We start from the raw sequence: 19,993 nt of genomic DNA, 5'->3' as shown, positions 1-19,993 counted from the left end.
ATTTCAGTGATTTTTTTACATAGATCTATTCAAGGTCCCCGATGTTCGACATCGATGTTCATGTCCATGCCCCCAGAGTGTAGCAAAGTAGCTGCCTAGCTGTTGGCTGCAGCAACTTGAGCTAAGTGGAAACAATTTTTTCAGGGCATTTTTTTTCTCATACTGACAGCATTCGGTGATCTATGTGAAAAATTGCCAGAATGCTCCTTTAAAACAGGTTTATTTTTTTTACATTTTGTAGATTAGTAGGCACATATACATTGGATGAAACATTTATTATTTGTGTTTTTACAAAATTTTTACAATTGTTACTGTGCATTGAATTTAATTTTACAGGAAAACAGGAGCAACAAGAAGAGACTACGACAGTGACTCCAGCAGAGCAACAAGAGGAGACTCCCACAGTGACTCCAGCAGAGCAACAAGAGGAGACTACCACAGAGACTCCAGCAGAGCAACAAGAGGAGACTCCCACAGAGACTCCAGCAGAGCAACAAGAGGAGACTACCACAGAGACTCCAGCAGAGCAACAAGAGGAGACTCCCACAGAGACTCCAGCAGAGCAACAAGAGGAGACTCCCAAAGAGACTCCAGCAGAGCAACAAGAGGAGACTCCCACAGTGACTCCAGCAGAGCAACAAGAGGAGACTCCCACAGAGACTCCAGCAGAGCAACAAGAGGAGACTCCCACAGTGACTCCAGCAGAGCAACAAGAGGAGACTCCCACAGAGACTCCAGCAGAGCAACAAGAGGAGACTCCCACAGAGACTCCAGCAGAGCAACAAGAGGAGACTCCCACAGTGACTCCAGAGGAACAGCAAGAAGAGACTCCAGAAGAGACAAGCTTTGTGCCAAGTTGATAAGTAAATAAGGACTTCAGTATTTGTTTAAATGCAGCACTGCCACAACATCAAAAAACGAACCATATGGGATTTCATTCTACAGTTCACACAGACAAATGTGAAAAATACAAATTTAGACAAAAAGATAAGAAGACACTTGCAGTCCATGGGCCAGATGAGATGTAGGTACCACTTAAGGTGGCAAAGGTCGCTTAAACTTTTTGAAAATATTCATATCTGTAGTTAACATTTTTGTATGATAACCCTTCTTGGTGTCACAGCTAAATTATCGTTATCAGCTGTGTTGAAGTAACCCTCCCTCATTGAAAAAAAACAGTTTTGATTCAGGTACCTATCTTGCTATTGGCCTTTGTGAAAGACATACAGTATTTACATATTTTATTTTATTCTGTTTGTAAATAGGACTATCCAAGCTTTCATTCAAGTCCTTTTGTGAACACTTTGGACAAACACAGCAACCCTGGAGCTCTTCAAACATTTAATTGCACACATTTTCCTGCCATTTTTGCCTAAAATCATCTTTTTTCTTTTAATCCTGTGGGATCAGGGATCATCAGAGATACAAAATGCAAACACTGCAATACTGGCATGACTTCATTTACATCTGTGTGAGCTTTTGATAGCTCAGTATTGTTTTAGCTGGCCATCAAGCAACCGTCGCAGCCTCATCTCCTTTGTGTGGGGGGAAATAACATAATATATATAAAAAAAATATTAATAAATAAATAATAAATAAAAAAAGGACTGGGAACACAGGCTTAAAGTTAAACATAAAATCTTCTTTCAGAAATTGATCTCAATGCCTTAAATGGAAAAAATGAGGAAATATTCAACCTTTAATCAAGGCAACTTGCAAACGTACCATGGGCGCAGTGATATCACGCAGCATCTGAAAATAGTCCCCATAGACAACAAGCAATAGTAGTACCAGTATTTTGCAAGTTGCCTAGATTATTACGCCAGATGAGAGTGTAGTTCCATGTCAAATCAGCCTAAAAAATGCCAGGTTTCATTTTCAGTTGGTCTTGTTGCACTTTCTAACTTGAGAAGAGACACGTTTTAAATGGGAAAATTACCGGAAATCTTAGTCACTTTTAAACATGATGCTAGCAGGCAAGATGCTACTGGTCTAATCCGTTTCAATGATCTATGCTAGGCTGAAGCTAAGAGTTGTATCGCCAGACTCACAGAATGGCTGGACGAACGGGAAAAAGGTAAATATCAATTGTTTTGCTCGAGGGGAGGTGGAAAATTAGCTTATTTCCAAAAATTGCGGAATATCCCTTTAATGGAAATTATATGTCTACTGAAACTGAATAGTATATTATAAGTGATAAGTAAAATTGAATAGCAAAAACACTTTAAAAATGGGTGATGTACAGTATATATATTTATTTTATCTTTTATTTTTATTTTAATTGTCAACATCTCCAGAAAATTTGGTCTTTGATTTTTGAATTGTTGCCGAGATCATAACTGATAGTTTTCATGGTAGGGTGATTCTTTTTCTTCCCAATGGTTGCTTCAAGCATTTCTTTAAAAGTCCTGACCCCCGAAGAAATTGCTCCTTTAAAACAGGTTTCATTTGTTTATATTTTGGAAAGATTAGTGGATACATATCCATTTGATGAAACATTTATTTGCTCAAATGCAGCACTGTCCCAACCCAAAATACACACAAACATATACAGTATACGTGATTACATACTACAATATCAAAATTACAAATTTAGTTGGAAACAAAAGTAGAGACACTTGTAATCAATCTTTCATCCACTGGTTGGGTTACAACACGTCCTGATATGGAGAGGAGAGAGTAGCTCCAAGGTCCTTCTTCATCTCTGGACGTGAGAAGTTTACCTTATCATACAGTGTATGAGGCTGAGTAAAAAGAGCAGAGTGATAGGTTGATTTTGGTTTTCACAATCACAATATTTGACTCTGAACTATTAATCAAGCATTCTGCGTTAGTTCTAGCAGGCTGTCAAATTAGGTGCATCATGGAAGGAAAAACATGACTAGCAATACCCCATACTGTTGAGCAACTGAAAATGAAATCCTATATTGAGCAGTAATGGGACAACATTTCATTCTCAAAACTCAGTTTAGCAACTGGTCTCCTCAGTTCCTAAACATTTACAGAATTTTGTTAAATGAAGAGGTGAAGCAGCACAATGGTAACCATTTCCTGTCCCAACGTTTTTAAAAACATGTTGCTGGCATCAAATATATATATTTTTTAACATTTGATATGTTGTCTGTCCTTTTTGCTGCTAAATATGGGTTCACAAAACTTGTATAAACAATTATCACATTCTGTTTTTATTTGCATTTTACACAATGTCCCAACTTTTTCTGATTTGGGGTTGTACAACTGTATATTGTACATTTTAGTGGCCCAGCCACCAAGACCTCTGTCCATCAAAAAGTGAGCACAGTGTTCAGAGTGATGGCAAATAATCATTCCTGCATCAAAACCCAGATTTCTGAAGAACCATTTTGAGAGCTGTGATGGCAAATAAAGATGTTTCCAATAATCATTTGAAAAGGGTATGAATCATTTTGGACATGCCATTTTTCATAAAAATGTTAAAGACAATGAAAACACTACAGTATCTGATGTTTATACCACATTGTCTTACAATCTTTCAGCATGTGGCAGTGTAATTTTCAGTCATAACAAACAAATTGGGCAAGAGAAAACTATATTGTGTGACAGAATAACAATTGGGAGCACTTAGACTCGGCGCAGTAATATCCTCACTCTTGCACTTTCAGTTTCACTTTGGAGTGAGGATATTACTGTGTCGTGCTCCCAATTGAGTCATTCCGTGTCAAATCAGATAAGGTTGTTGCTGCACCGTCTCAGATTTTTTTCAAACTTTGTCTATATCATCAATGGGTCTTACAACCAAGGCCTGTGAAATATTTCTGTGCAAATCATCTGCAAATCATCTGTCCATCTGTCACATATCCACATATCTTTTTCAGACCTTGAAATTGTTTCATTTTTACAGCTTGAAAAACACATGCCATGGGCATTAAAGGAATATTTCGGTATTTTACACTTTAAGCCCGTTTTCTGTATTGCCTAGCATGAACACGAGTGTTTGACACCGAAATATCGACGATTGAGCCTGTTTGTGCATTTCGGCACCTTTAGAATGTTCTCTCATGGCGTTAACATTGCTCCCTATGTGCATAAACTATTCTGTCCTTAAAACACCCCTAAACGTTAGTTTTTAAAAATGTGCAGCTCACCGAGTGGTTACTGGTCTTCAATGATCTTCTATAGCAAGTTTCGCAGTGAAATTCAAATTCTGTTGTGTTATATTAGGCAAACACGGTTGTGAGTTATCTGAAAAATTACTTCCGGGATTTCGAAAATCCCTGATAAACTATGACTGAAGCTACATTTCGCTGTCAAACTTGCTATAGAAGATCGTTGAAGACCAGTAACCACTCGGTGAGCTGCACATTTAAAAAAACGAACGTTTAGGGGTGTTTTAAGGACAGAATAGTTTATGCACATAGGGAGCAATGTTAAGGCCATACAGAGAACATTCTAAAGGTGCCGAAATGCACACACAGGCTCAATCGTCGAGATTTCGGTGTCAAACACTCGTTTTCATGCTAGGCAATACAGAAAACGGGCTTAAAGTGTAAAATACCGAAATATTCCTTTAATATCTTACCAAATATGTTCCCTAGCCTCCCCACATTTTCTAGGGTGGAAGATCAACTCATAATTAGCATGTGTAAACAATTTAAAGTCTGTACTAAATGTCTCTTGACTTTTGAGTGGGCCCTAGATTTTGGGAAAATGTGCATCAAGTGTGATATTGAGGGTATGAAAAAACAGTTTATTTTTTTCACTTGGTATCAGTCTCTATTTTCAATTGAAATACATCAGTTTATTAATGTTTTCCCACAATTTGAAGTCTCTACGACAAATGACCATGACAATGATAAGGATAAAATTTGGCGTGTTTGTATTTTGTGTCATTTTCATGCACCAGAATTGCTATGTGGGGTAGTAGGACCATGAATGTATGTGGAAAGCACAAAGTATATGATCATTTAGTGTGTAAAGTATCAACATTGTACCTAGTCCCATTCAATAAATGCATGTGGTTATAAGTGTTTGAGAACACCAGAATAAACATGTTTTATTTAAAGAGGACATAGAATGGATGAATCGAGTATTGTACTGTGTTCTCTGATGTTAAAAATATATATACTCGACTGTGATTTAAAAAACAATAATTCAATTGCAATTTTACAAGACTAATTAAAACCATATATTTAGGCTGGGTATTGAAATGGTCCATTCGACTAAATGGCGCCCTCTTTGGCAACCCCAATTGAACTTCAATGGCTTTGCGATGTCTGACATCACAAGCAAGCAGTGTTGCTGAATCATCCATTTTTTAGTGTCTATTTCTAAGTTCAAGATTTTCATATGAAGGAGGGAACAACCATGCCTCATGTTCATGATAGCTCTTTGTTTATGCACAACCTCTCATAATTCATGAAAACCAAGAAACAAATGATTTCCATTCTATGTCACCTTTAAAAAAACCTATTTTAGCGCTATATCATAGCTATATCATACTTCTCATATTACAAATATAAGCAGAAATTCCTAGTACCTTGAAAATGGAAAGGATGCCAAATACACCGAATTATGTAGTCTACTTGAAATTATGTTTTAACCATCAACCCAAGCCTGCCATGTGCTGTGCCAGCCCAAGCCACTACCTGGACAGAACGGCAGTATTCCTTGGATAAGAAGACGTATGAAGATATTCAAATGGCCTTTGAGAACTTCATAGCCACCGATGAATGAAAGGCCTATTTTAGGTCAATGGTTAAAATATATTTTTTGTAATATGACAAGTAAAATAAAGCCAGTCAGTTCTAGAAGCCTATGGGTGCCTCTGATTCGTCTTCTATATATCCTCCCTTCCTTCCTCTGTCCTCGTTCTCACTGATCTAGATAAAGAATGATGGGGCGGCAGCAATGGGATAATCTATCCAGTGCTAGTTACAGATCAATGGGAACGAGCATCGAGGATCAAGGAGGGATGTTGAGAGAGGCCCTATCTATCAGATGCCTTGAAAAAGGAGCAAAATGTTGAGTTTCACCTGAGGGTGTTCTCAAAACACCAATAACTACATTCATTTATTCTGTGAATGGGACTCGGTACAATATTGATACTTTACACACTAAATGCCCATATACTTTGTGCTTTCCACATACATTTTCATGGTCCTACCACCTACCCCACATAGCATTTCAGGTGTATGAAAATGACACAAAAATACAAACACGTCTTATATTATAATATTATCCTTATTACTGTCATGACCATTTGTCTTGGAGACGTCAAATTTAACATTAACAACGGATTATATTTCTAGAGAAAATACTCAGTGATGGCATGTGTGTCCCAATAAAAGAGTTTTTAGACCCTCAATATCACTGTTTTTGCATGTTTTTTTTTTTTTTTTCAGAAACTAGGGACTTCTATACAACCAATAAGACTGTGGTACAAACTTTTAATCATTGAATCTTACTGAGAAAATGCTTGTCTTTCATTCTATAAAGTTTAGTCAGGCTAGGAATAATCCTTTTTAAGATATGAATGTCCAAACATGGCCTCCAAGATAAGGTCATTTGAAGAGTAAAAAAACAAGGGCAGAAAGACAATGAAAACAATAGAATTGAACAAAAATATTTCACATATTTTAGTTATGGAACCTAAACATTGTGTAGACAAACTTTGAAGAAAATCCGAGTCGGTGTTGCAACCATTTTCCTGGATTTTGTCTGATTTCATACGGAATGACTCAATTGTTATTCCGCCACACAATATTACTTATCCCTCTTACCTACTTAGAAATGCACCACGTTTTATTTTGTCTCACCATACTAGGTCGTGTGACCACTCGTGTAACTGTATTTTAGGGAAAACATGCAGTGTTTGGTCGCTTCTAACTTCATCTCTGTTTGGATCCTAATGAATGAACTGGGCTATCAAAGTAGCTCACCAGAGCCAGTGAGTGCACACATTGAAACATGAGAGGTATGCATCAACTCGTCTTAGTTAAGGGAATAACGTAGTTTAATATGAAAAAATAAAGAAGTGTTCCTTTAATGTTGTCATGTTGTAGAATTCTAAAACGGATAGTTCCGGTCCTTGACTATGATTGGCTGAATTGTGTTCAATGGCGTTGTAAAATCCAGCACAAACATACACCTTGAATGCATTTCATCCTGCGCCACCATAATAGCGCGTCGTGCCTTTAGCTGTTCTATACGGCCTCTGGAGGTTTATTGCGTAATAATATGCTGCAAGAGGCAACAGGAGCTAGTTAAAATTATACCACTGCTTGGCCAAATTTCCTATTGTGATGCACTGTTTGGAACGTGCATTATTTTTCCGATATACGCACGGCTATGAAGTAGTTCTTTTTTTTTGGGCATATCACACTTTAACATTTATTCGCCAATGTGAATGTAACGGTAAAAACAGCAACGTTGTATTTAAGACAGCAGCAATATAAACGAAAATGATAGTAGCAATGGTATAAGTGGCATAATCAACTCGACGCCTTATTACCACTTCGAACTTGCATTATTTTCCTATAAACGCACGGCGCGTCGTTGATTATCCCTTCACTTATGGGGCACAGGAGTTCAATACCAGTTGAATGGGAGTGCCCCATTAAAAGATGATTAGTGACACCCATGTGACCTGGCCTGCATTTAGTATCATGAATATATATTTAGAAAATGTACATACATTGTTTTGAATCCCAATAGCTCTGTCATCCACAGACTCATAGATGGTCATGTCAAACTGTACATTGGTCGATGTTGATCTCTGGTAAGGACAAAGCATGAATAAGCAATGAGTTGTTGACAGTGGTTTTATGAGTAAAGTACTCAGACACACATAATCAGGACTGATATTTCATACAGCATACACTTTAAACATGTGATACATGAAACCATACAGAATATTAGATACATGTTCATTCACCTCAGTATATTTGTTCTGGTCTGCAACTACGTCTGCATAAACTGTTTCCTGTCTGCTGGAGTTAGCTAGTAAACAGGAAAAAAAAACATTAGATTAGTTTTGAACGTACTGTACATTTAGTCTTAACAATAACAAACACATGGGTATTCTAAAGATTATTGTAGGCATATACTGTACCTTATAGTGGTTGTCATACTGATAATGAAAACTAATTTTGTCACCCCACATGCACAGTGTGCATTGACTGTACATGAGCAATACCTTGCTCTAGGGGAACCAACACTGAACTTCAGTGAACTTCAACAACCACTTCATTTAAGTGCTCTGTGATTGGGGACCTAGCAGTGAAGCTGTAAAGGCAAAGGGCGGCCATTGGGTCAAAAGTTGGCCAAAAGAACCGCTGGGTCAAAAGTTTTGAAATTCGGCTCACTGATTCAGAACCATCCCATGATCACTCTCACCAATTTACAGAACTCTATGCCCAACACTCTAGCAGCACTAGTGGGTCAAAGCTGGACACATTTCACAAATCAGGCACCGTTGGAATCCCTGCACCTGAGTGCACCAACCCCTATTGCATCACTATAACCACCATATTGGACCTCCGCCATATTCAATTTGATCCAAACTCTATATGAAAAGTTTCAGTGGTCACAAATTTCATCCGATTTTCACAGAACTCGGCAGAGGTGAACTTCAGACAGCAGCACAAACAGAATTTTCAATTTCAAGTTTATTTGCCCATGGCAGCCAATCAAATATGGTGACAAAGCCGCCAAACAGGAAATGAGCGCAGGTCTCAGCAAGGCTTTGATGTATAATGTCCAAACTTGGGACAGGGACATGGTACCTGATTGTGAGGACAAATTAGGACATTGCCATCATTTAGCCTCTATAGGTGTGCAATACAGGAAGTGAGCCCATATCTCATCAACACTTTGATATGAAGTCCAACCTTTGTACAGGGACATGGAAGCTGATTGTGAGGATGTGCAAGGAAAGTGGTGTCACTTGGCCTCTAGGGGCACTGTAACAAAGAAAGTTAGCTCATATCTTAGCAACGCTTTGATGCACTAAGTAAAGCCAAACTTGGTACAGGGACTTGACACTTGATTGTGAGAACATACAAGGACATTGGTGTAACTTGACCTCTAGGGGCACTGTAACAAAGAAAATGAGCTGATATCACAGCCATTTGTTATCCAGTTGCCATACATGTAAGTTGCTGTGAGTGCTTGCTCATGCCATGGCAATGCCATTCCTGCTAGTGTACTGCTAGGCCCACACATTGCTGCTTGCCGAATCATCATTGGGAATACATGGATCTCTCCAGATCAGCTCATTTTCACTTAAATTACTTAAATTCTCTCTATATTCTTTTTGTTTGTTTGTTTTTCTGCCCATGGTAGTAAGCAGTGATGATTAGGCTACTCTGTTCCATGTTTATTAGTATGATTAGTCAAACAGTGGGCAGAATGATGTGCAAGAATTATAGAATCCTTGGTTCAACATCTGATTCTACAATATCGTGTAATGACCCTGTTTAGTAAGCTATAAATAGCATGTGTTCCAATACTTATGGAGGGCACTGCACATTCACTTTTTGTTTGCTGAAAAAGGTTGAAAAACCTAGAGGCCTAGAGAGGATATGTACACCCATTTGCAAAGTTGTCATGCCAGAGCCTGAGCCTTTATTTAAAGGCCCCTAGGCGGGATTGCGAAGATCAACATTGCAGTTCCTCCTCCCTTTCCGACAAAGCCCAAAACTGTCTCCTAAGCTCTTCCCCCCACAAGGAAAGCTGTGCACGATAGAGCACAGGGGAGGGGAGGACACTATGAAATGTGTGTGCATGAGCAGTGACTGACACTGTTGGCTCTGATTGGTGCATCTGCATTGGGAGTGTAAGATGTCTTGCAAATTGCGCTACAGGCTCTAGGTGGGGCCAGAGGAGCAGGACTTTTTTTAAAAAATGACTTGCTTCATGTACTTCTAATCGAACATAGGGTCAGTGGCAGCAAATATGACAGAAAGTTCGTTGCATAAGGCTTACCTACAGTACAGCACCTTTAAAGTGCTAGATTGTGTGATTTAATATTTTAACAGCTGAAGGTGCTTCTGAATGTTGTTGATAGTTGTGCTTAATAGTCAATCCCCAAAAAGCTGGTCAGTACAGTAAATTACACAAATGTACTGTATATATATATATATATATATATATGTGTGTGTGTGTGTGTGTGTGTGTGTGTGTGTGTGTGTATGTGCGTGCGTGTCTCTGTGTGGAAACATATTCCTTCGAGCTCCTTTTGACACAATTGTGTGTGTGTGTGTGTGTGTGTGTGTGTGTGACCAACCTTTGTGTCTCTTGTAACAGCAAACACCCACTGTTATGCTGACAATTATCAGAACTCCAGCTGCAGGAATCACCACAAAATACAGGTACCACTCTGTCTCTGTCTCAAAAAAAATATATAAGCACAGGCACTTGATGAGCACAGATCAACATTGTTGTCTGTCACCAATATACATCATGACACTTTAGATCTGTTACATATTGATGTTGCACTTGTAAGCAATGCAACCCTCTTCACTGACATGACAAATAATTTTATCAGCCACATATCAATGCTGTCTGATTTCAAACATATGTAAAAGCTCACCGCTGAATGAAACTCTGTTGATAACATCAGGCTCCACAGAGTTATTTGAAGTCTTGTTCTCACACTTGATGTCTGCAGTTACCTGCTTATGATTACCGCCCTCACTTGCTTTACATACACATGTGACACTACCCCCTGCTGGTGATAGAGAAAAGTGCTGTTTGGCACCACTCCCTGTGCAATGCCCGCTCCATGAAAACTGCACATCTGGTGGACCGCTGGCATTGCAGAGCAAACTGACCGTGCAGGTGTTGTTCAGCTGGTGAAGAGTGACATTCTTCTGGATGTCTACCATCAGAGTGGAATCTGAAGACACATTAGTCATCCTTTAGGAAACAATATTAGGCAACCGGCACCCAAGAAGACCAATAATGGAATGAGTACAGTACAGATGGTACGGGTAGCTCTCAGAGTAATTTACTGCAGGGTACTGTGTGTGTGTGTGTACATTATTTGACACAACGATGTTAATAATGTTTCATAGAAGATACTATATCAGTGCATCTAACATTGCAACTGTTACATGTTTTTGAATAATCAGGGCTGTTAAACTCTCACAGAGACAAAGAAGTATGAAATGTAGATGCTTTGCCCTACACATGTTTGCAACTTGGGAGCTAACCAAAGCTTACTTATTATTACCATTGAGTCTCCCTCACCTCTCTATCTTTCTCTCTCTCTGTGTGTGTGTGTGTGTGTGTGTTTAAAATAATCTTTGCTTCTCATTCATAGTACAGTATACTGCTCACATACACACACACAAAAACCCCGCACATTAACAGGGAGAAGGGGGAGAATCTGCTTACCATAAACTTCTAGTTGAATATTCTTTGTTGTCAACTGATCACCTTTTTTGTTTGTGCAAACAAATGTAAATAGTCCTGTATCTGCTTTTGTGAGTTTTCTCACAGTTAAACTTAAATGGCTGGAGTTCATTTCTGATCTTCCACTGAATTGGGATTTAGGTTCCAGTTTCAGAGACACAATTTTCATATCTTTAAAATTCCATTCAGCAGTTTCAACCTCGCTCCTCTGATATCCAGATGGCAGCACCACTGATCCTCCAACCACAGCACTCATGTAAGTCACATCATCCACTCCACACACACCTGAGGAGATCAAACAGAGAGAACACAGCCTCACTTTCAAAGCAGAATACATTGATGACAGTCACACTGGTACTTAAATACACCTTGTGGTGTAACCTGGACACATCATCGGTGATACTCCCGGGGTCATAGGGTGTTCCGGGTCTTACATCAGACACCCTCAACCGGGGGTGATCAGGCCCTGACTTGTGTTCAGGTAGCGCACTACGCCACATGTTCCCCCTCCTTAACTAGAGCCACCGCGAGGACTTCTCAGTAGCTTCCAGGATGTTCTTGATGGCTCTTTGCCTGTGCTGTTCGCAAATCCCTAAGAGTCCCTGTGCTATCCATCAGAAATAATGCATTAGAACTGGCATAAACAAATCAACTTGTACAGTATCTCTTGTGATCGGGATGGCCATGCAGTGATGGAAACGTAGGAAAACTATACTGGATAAGATGAGAGCTCATCCTGTTTCATTCAGCCAGGAAGACAAATAAGTAAAAAAAAAAAACTCCAAATAATTCCAATAATCAATCAATGTTAGAACAGAAAGCAAAACAACATATTTTGTGTGCAGAGGGGCTTAAGTGACATTTTTGGCGAAACTGAGATATATATCAAAAGAAAGTTCTTGATCAGTGATTTCTACTGTTGAAAGTACAAAATTAGTACAAAAGTAATTTCAGTTATTAGTGACTTAACACTGAACACGCTGAACCAATTGGTGTTGTTTGGGCCCTCCTGTGAAGTTGGTGAAATGTCACTTAAGTTATGCCCCTCTAGTTAAATCCTCGATTTGACATACATGTAGACAAAATTGAATGCAGTGCGTAGTTTCCCTCAAACATTGGATCACACTCGATACATTCAATTTCAATAAAATTCAAATGTCTATAGCTCATAGTATGTAACGGACATTAGCTCCATAACATCTCTTATTAGATCTTATCTTGAATTTCCCCTTGGGGATCAATAAAGTATCTATCTATCTATCTATCTATCTATCTGTCTTATTAAGCTGACCACTTTGAAGAATATGGAAAACTCAACTGCTCACATGGATAAGCAAATACTGTAAACCCTATCAAAGAGTGGTTATTCCAGTCCTCCGGAGGGTAATTTCAGAAACTGACAGGCACAATGAAACCTTTATTGAATATCCATGAGGTTAAACAAAGTCTTACTCAATAGTCAGTGTTTACTTGAGACTGTGAGATTCAGACAGACAAACAAACACAAACAATCACAAATGATCCTGGAATTTGGATGCACTGTCCTATGATATGGTGATCATTATATTATTAAAGGTATACTATGCAACGTTTTTCAGTTAATCAATTCGTTCCATACTGTTATATATGATTAAATGAGTCATTACCGGTCGAACGCTGTGTTTTTTGGCCGCTCTAGTGGTCTGTAGCGGTAGAACCACACTTGCAACTTCAGGAGACACCAGGCACGCACCCATGCTCTACTCCAGGAAGTGTCATGTAAAGTCTCATGAAAAGGCACGGCAGACTGACCGATTGAGGATCTTTGTCAAATATACACGCTAAAGCTGTAGGGGAAGCTCTGCAGAGAAATATGCAAGCATAAAACGAGCGAAATTGAAAGCGAAACCGGCGATGAAATCGCCAATCCTGCATAGTATACCTTTAATGTCTTGTGAGCTATTGATATTGTAATCAAGTCTGTCCATCGGTCTGTTATGTGTGTAGCACTGTGTGTGTGTGTGTGTGTGTGTGTGTGTGTGTGTGTGTGTGTGTGCGTGTGTGTGTGTGTGTGTGTGTGTGTGTGTGTGTGTGTGTGTGTGTGTGTGTGTGTGTGTGTGTGTGTGTGTGTGTCTGATTTGCATGTTTTCAAATATCGTGACTCTGGTGTCAATGTGTGCGTGTTTCAACTGATACATAAGAAAATGCCATCCATCATGCAATGCAATCTGTCAGAGCAACAAAATATGTGAATCTCATTGGGACAAAAGCAAAATCATCCTTCGTCTCGACAAATGCTTTAATCACTGTTTTCTGTTCGAATTTTAGTTACTGCTGTCAATATATTCTGATTCATCATTAATCAACAATAGCCTTGTTGTAAACAATCAACTCAAGCAGACTTAGATGATGTGAAAGACCCTTTTGCTGTTGCTCAATTGTCAGTCATCGTATAAACTAAAGCCTAGCCAGACGTTTGGCCCAATAACCTGTGTTTCGGAAAACCAGTTCCCCATTGTGGTTTTGTTCCTATTGGATAGCAGTTGACATGCAAACCCCCATGGACCTAGTTTTTACACAAATATGATGAAGCCATGTCATAAAAGTTCATAAAGGTAGGAGCAGGCTTCACTCAAGACTTATAACTTTTTTAGAGTGCTGACCAAAGTATAGACTATCATGGAAACAAGAGATAGGCCGCACTATGCATAAACAATCATTTATTCATCAAAAATGCATTCTCTAACTAGCCCACCACAGTCCATTGCCCAAAATTATGGCTATGGCTTTGTGGTAAGGCTTATCAAGAAAGTTAACAAAAGCATATCTTTACGGCTGATCTGTATATCTATATGCCTCAGAATTGCATCACATCAGACTGTGTAAAATAACTCAATATAGACAACAACAAGCATGTCAACAGCTGTGACACTGTGCACCACTGGTTCATTCCCTGTTACCATTATTGAGAGATTACTGACTAGCAGACAATAACAACAGCAATGCACATTATTATCCACACCAAGCAATACACATACCATAAGTGCAAGTTTGAAAAAAATTAGCAACATTGTAGACATACAGTGTACCTTAAACATGTTCTGATGCAATTCTACACCACAGTGACTTTATTTTTTTTTAAATGTTTGAAGACTTTTGGACACTATTACCAATGCAATGTTGGACATACTGTATTTTGTGTCTTTATAGTTTCATGTGCTGGTGGGTACCTCTGTCAATGAGGTTATGTTTTCATCAGGGTTTGTTTGTTTGTCTCTCTGTCTGTCTGCCTGTTCGTCTATCCGTCTGTCTGTCTGTCTGTTCGCAAGATAACTCAAAAAGTTAGGAAGGAACAATAATATTTTGGGAGTGATCCATATCACTGTCTGGATCCAGGAGGCGGTTATGTTTTTGCTTGCAGAGGTTTGCAGTGATTTTCTAGTTGTTGTGAATGTTGGTTATACTGTAGGTGAATTCATCTCTATTGTTAATGTAATCATTCAGGGGAAGTGAAAAAAAACACTTACTTGAACCTACTTGAGTCTTTACAGAGTTTCTCTGTGCTCTCAATAGGCGGTTTTCCACCGACAGTGAACCCGGTGTTAAACCAGTGACATTCTGAATTCTTTAAACCGTGGTGCTATCGAGTGAACCAGCCCGCATTTCCTCCAGTTTTGAACCGAAGTGAGGATGCGTCATCTACAATGGGTGTTGCATGCTAAAACAAAAGTTAATGACACACAGAAACGGGAGAACGATATGAACAGTTGTCTCATAAAAGCGGCAGAAATTACCTGTTTAAAATACTACAGGGTAGTCAACGTACTGTATGCAGTGTACTGCTACTGCTAGCTCATGGCAACAGTTGATATGGATGGAAAACTCATGCTTTTAGCCTTTTCCCCTCTGAATGGCAGAATGACACATCCACTCCAGTTCGCAGGAAAAAACAACTACACTATATTTCCAGAAAGTATTGGGTCACTTGCCTTGACCACCCTAATGACTTAAGTGACATCCTATTCTTAATCCATAGGTTTAATATGACATTAGTCCACCCTTTCAAGCCACAACAGCTATGACTTTTCTGGGAATTATACTTATTTTATATTTTATTTGAATTGTTGTGCACCTGGTTTTATGGTTAATTTTAATGACCATTATATTGTGATTATATATTTGTGTATATCTGTGTGAAGCACTTTGAATTGCACTTGTGTATGAAATGTGCTATATAAATAAATTGCCTTGCCTTGCCTTGCCTTGGGAAGGCTTTCCATAAGGCTTAGGAGTGTGTATGGGAATTTTTGGCCATTCTTCCAGAAGCGCATTTTTGAGGTCACACTATGTTGGACGAGGCGACTGGCTCTCAGCTTCCGCTCTAATTCATCTCAAGGTGTTCTATCGGGTCGAGATCAGCACTATACTGGTCAGTCAAGTTCATCCACACCAAACTCTGAGATCCATGTCTTTATGGACCTTGCTTTGTGCACTGGTGCACAGTCATGTTGGAACAGGAAGTGGCTATCCAAACTGTTCCCACAAAGTTGGGAGCATGGAATTGTCCAAAATCTATTGGTTAATGCTATAACATTCAGAGTTCCTTTCACTGGAACTAAGGGGCCAAGCCCAGCTCGGGGATGGCCCCTTCCTGTTCCAACATGACTGTGCACCAGTGCACAAAGCAAGACGTCATATCAAACCCTATGGATTAAGAATGGGATGTCACTTAAAGGGATATTCCGCCATTTTTGGAAATAAGCTCATTTTCCACCTCCCCTCGAGCAAAACAATTGATATTTACCTTTTTCCTGTTCATCTAGCCATTCTGTGAGTCTGGTAATACAACTTTTAGCTTCAGCCTAGCATAGATAATTGAAACGGATTAGACCAGTAGCATCTCGCCTGCTAGCATCATGTTTAAAAGTGACTAAGATTTCCGGTAATTTTCCCATTTTAAACGTGTCTCTTCTCAAGTTAGAAAGTGCAATAAGACCAACTGCTTTGACATGGAACTACACTCTCATCTGGCGTAATAATCTAAGCAACTTGCAAACTACTGGCACTACTGCTTGTTGTCTATGGGGACTATTTTCAGATGCTGAGTGATATCACTGCGCCCATGGTACGTTTGCAATTGCGGAATATCCCTTTAAGTCATTAGGGGGGTCAAGGCAGGTAACCCAATTCTTTTGGCAATATAGTGTATTTTCTGGTTCAACTTCCGAACCAAGGTCAGGTGCCACGTTCCGCACCGCTTTTTCTTTGGTGAAAACGCTCTGAACAGTTCAAATGTTGGTTGGCCAACAGGAACAGAGCCGGTTCTCTGGAGGGCTAAATGTGACAATGTGTTCTCTGGGCTAAATGTGACACTGGGACGGATCACTCCCAAAATGTAATCGTTTCTTCCTTGGGTCATTTCAGACCTTCCCTGAAAATGTCATTGAAATCCATCCATCACTTTTTGAGTTATCTTGCTAACAAACAGACAGACAGATCAACAGACAAACATACAAACAAACCCTGATACAAACATATCCTCCTTGGCAGAGGCCTTGGAAATACAGTATATAGCCTTCCCATAGGGACATAAAGTAATTGTTTTGATCAAAACCAAAGTTTATATTGAACTAGATGTGCTGCAAAGCGGTACACTATATGATCGCCGCACATTCTCTCCGCAAATATAAATCATGCTGTTGTTTCCATCGTCTACTCCATCCCCTACTGCAACCTTTATATATGTAAATGAGTGTGAGCATGTGTGCACTGGCTTTTGTGTATGAGTGCTTCTCTGTCTGTGAGTTTTCACTGTGAGTGTGTGTGGTGGGGATATTGTTGTGTGTGTGTCTGTGTCTGCCTGCCTGCTTGTGTTTTATGTGTCTTGGTGAGTGTGTGCATGCATGTGGCTGTGTTTATGCATGTGTTTGTGTGCATTTTTATGTAGGTGTGTGTGTTGCTGCGTGTCTGTGTGTGTGTGTGTATTTATGTGTGTGTGTGTGTGTGTGTGTGTGTGTGTGTGTGTGTGTGTGTGTGTGTGTGTGTGTGTGTGTGTGTGTGTGTGTGTGTGTGACAGTAGCATCGAGCAACCACAGCAACCCTTCACCACCATCTGCATGGGTGTAGTCACTAAATGTACACATAAATTCATTTATTTTATAGTCCCCAAGGATGAATTTCCACAAAAAAAGAGGAAGTCAGGTTAATCTTACACATGAAATTTGGTGCAGTTCATAACATTTAATCTGAAGATAGGGGCGATTACAGCAGTATAATATTGCATTTTAATTTTTTACCATGGGAGTGCAAATCACAAATGACTGGTTATAAGCTAAGTTCATGCAGGCTCTTGAGACCAACATACCATAAACATTTTGTCATCCTCTGTGCCATGGTGATTTAGGAAAAACTGCATTTGCAACTGCAAAGGTCTACAGGGGCTACATGCAAACCAGGTTTCATGTGCCCTGGTGCTACGGTGTCCAGGGGTAAAAAATCAGGAAGTAGATGACGGGAAAAAAAGAAGAAGATGATGAAGAAGAAAAACTTTGACAATGATGATATGCTAGCGCTAGCTATGCTAGCGACGGTCATAATAATGTCATAATTTAAATGACTATATTGAATTTAGATGACTTTCATTTCCCAAATTCATAGGGTTCTATTGCAGTCAGAGGACATATTCAGCCCCCCCCCCCCCCCTTCACAAAATTGTGCAAATCCATGCTGTGCACAAAGAGAGACCTACCCTTCACATATACCTCTGACAGACATCTCCTGCCCTGTGAAGCCATGGATCATTCATATTTGGGGTCCCACATTCAAGGGTCAACCTAATCTAGGGTTCTCCCGTGTGGTTCATACTACAGGCACACACTGGGCATGACTTGGATGGTTCCTCAGCAAGCCAGCCCACTTCTTACACCATTTATAATGAGAGGAGAGAAGGGTCACCCCATTTGCCCTTAGACTTGTAGGTGTAGCCAAAGAGACAGATTGGGTGACTGCAGTCTCTATCTGCTACATACTTCAATGTTTTTCTCCGCATTGCAGCATTATAGCTAATCCTGATACTTCTTTGGTGGAAAGGACAACAATGTGCTTTTATGTTTCCCAAAATTCCAAACAAAGCATGTATAGCTGACTGTGTAGTGAACAATAACACAAAATACATCTTTACTGCTCCAGTCTCTATCTGAACCTCATTCCACAGATAATTTGCAAATTGGTAAACATTTACAATATCCTAAAAGACTCCAATATGTCTTCTATATTACAAATTAAAAAAAAAACATTAAAAATATTGTCAAAAGGCTATGTTCTCAGAGTATCCTAGTGCTATGCAACAAATACATTTTGCCAATTTACAAAAAACTCATTATATATACACTTGTTTTAATGATAAATTATTCATATTTACATATAGTCCAGATTGTTTTTTTTGTTTTGTTTTTGCTTTTTTCTCAAAGAAATTATGCCTAAATTCTGAATTTTGACCACCTAGAGGTAGTGCATAGCTGGTGGTGGTCACATATTACCTCTCTGTGTAAATAGATGTGCTAACAATACTGTATATCCTAGTCAGGTGACCTAAAAGTTGTTTTTTGTATACCAAAATGTAAGTCCCCTTTTTGTGTTAATGCCAATTAACACTAAAGATAAACCATTTGTTGCCATAAGGCAACACCATGCAATAGAGGGTCCGACTGTGATGTATACTAGCATGCTGATGACATTTCAATACTGTTACGATTGTATTGCTACCCATTGCTACCCATATACCCAAGATATGTTTTCAAAATATGCCATAGACTGAATTGCCTCAAGTCACCTTCAATAAAAATACTTGAGTTACTTAAATCAAATAACTTTTATTCTAACTTTGATTAAAAAGTTATATGCAAAAACAGTTATCAAATATTTTCAGTTTTTTTAGTTTGACTGGTCAGGTTTACGGTTTAGATGTGAGTCATTTATCTCCAAGTGTTTTGTCTTACTTGGCTTGTGTAAGTGTTCTGACACTATAAGCCCAATATTGGAACAAGCAAATAGAAATCAGAAAAAAAATGATGCAAATTAATGAAAACCTAAATCTGAAAGCTGAAACCTTTTTGATCTGACCTGTCCATTGGCACATTATGTCTACATTTTTGATGGACTCAGCACATTCACTCAAAAGAGGAAGTCTTCGCTACTCTGGGCTCGTCTTAGTTTTGTAGAAGCATGTCAAAAATCCAACAAATAATCGCTAAACCAAACTAAGCTAAAACTTTTTAAAAAGAGAGGTGGTGTTCTCCGATGACCTTACCTTGTAGAAGGAGGAGGATCAGCAATCCGGTGCTGGACAGAATCAGAAAATAACGGTGGTGGAAAGACATTCTGTAGTTCTGACAGACGCAAACTAAAGGGTTTCCTCCACCCCCCCTGCGCCTTGCTGAGATGCTGAGTTAGAATACAAAAAAAAAACGTAAAAAGGAAACCGTTGGGAGAAGACTGAGGGTGGGTGCAAGGAGGGTGAGATAGAGAGCGAGGGAGAGGGAGAGAGAGAGAGAGAGAAAGGGGGAAGGAGAAGAACTTCCTCTGCAACTTGAGAGACTGGGGTGCTGATAAGTCTCACTGT

General features: G+C 39.3%; 2 protein-coding genes across 2 annotated transcripts in view; one reads left to right on the top strand and one right to left on the bottom strand.

Moving 5' to 3' along the window:
* Positions 1-3,403, top strand: part of si:cabz01074946.1 (putative uncharacterized protein DDB_G0290521) — a 19,910-nt gene extending 16,507 nt beyond the window's left edge. Inside the window, exon 5 of the mRNA XM_062516885.1 lies at positions 337-3,403. Within this exon, the coding sequence (XP_062372869.1) occupies positions 337-860 (524 nt within the window). The 3' untranslated portion in view covers positions 861-3,403. The remainder of the gene's footprint in view (positions 1-336) is intronic.
* Positions 2,483-19,993, bottom strand: LOC134060249 (signaling lymphocytic activation molecule-like). The gene is made up of 7 exons (XM_062516887.1): positions 19,682-19,993; positions 11,377-11,679; positions 10,571-10,876; positions 10,265-10,363; positions 7,913-7,977; positions 7,673-7,753; positions 2,483-2,744 (listed from the first exon to the last, which is right to left on the bottom strand). The coding sequence occupies exons 1-7, from the start codon at positions 19,749-19,751 to the stop codon at positions 2,649-2,651; spliced, it is 1,020 nt and encodes a 339-aa protein (XP_062372871.1). The 5' UTR covers positions 19,752-19,993; the 3' UTR covers positions 2,483-2,648.

Source organism: Sardina pilchardus, chromosome 16 (genome assembly GCF_963854185.1).
Source record: "Sardina pilchardus chromosome 16, fSarPil1.1, whole genome shotgun sequence".
Lineage (NCBI taxonomy): Eukaryota > Metazoa > Chordata > Actinopteri > Clupeiformes > Clupeidae > Sardina > Sardina pilchardus.
The sequence above is the reverse complement of the archived record's forward strand: the minus strand, read 5'-3'. Positions and strand labels throughout refer to the sequence as shown.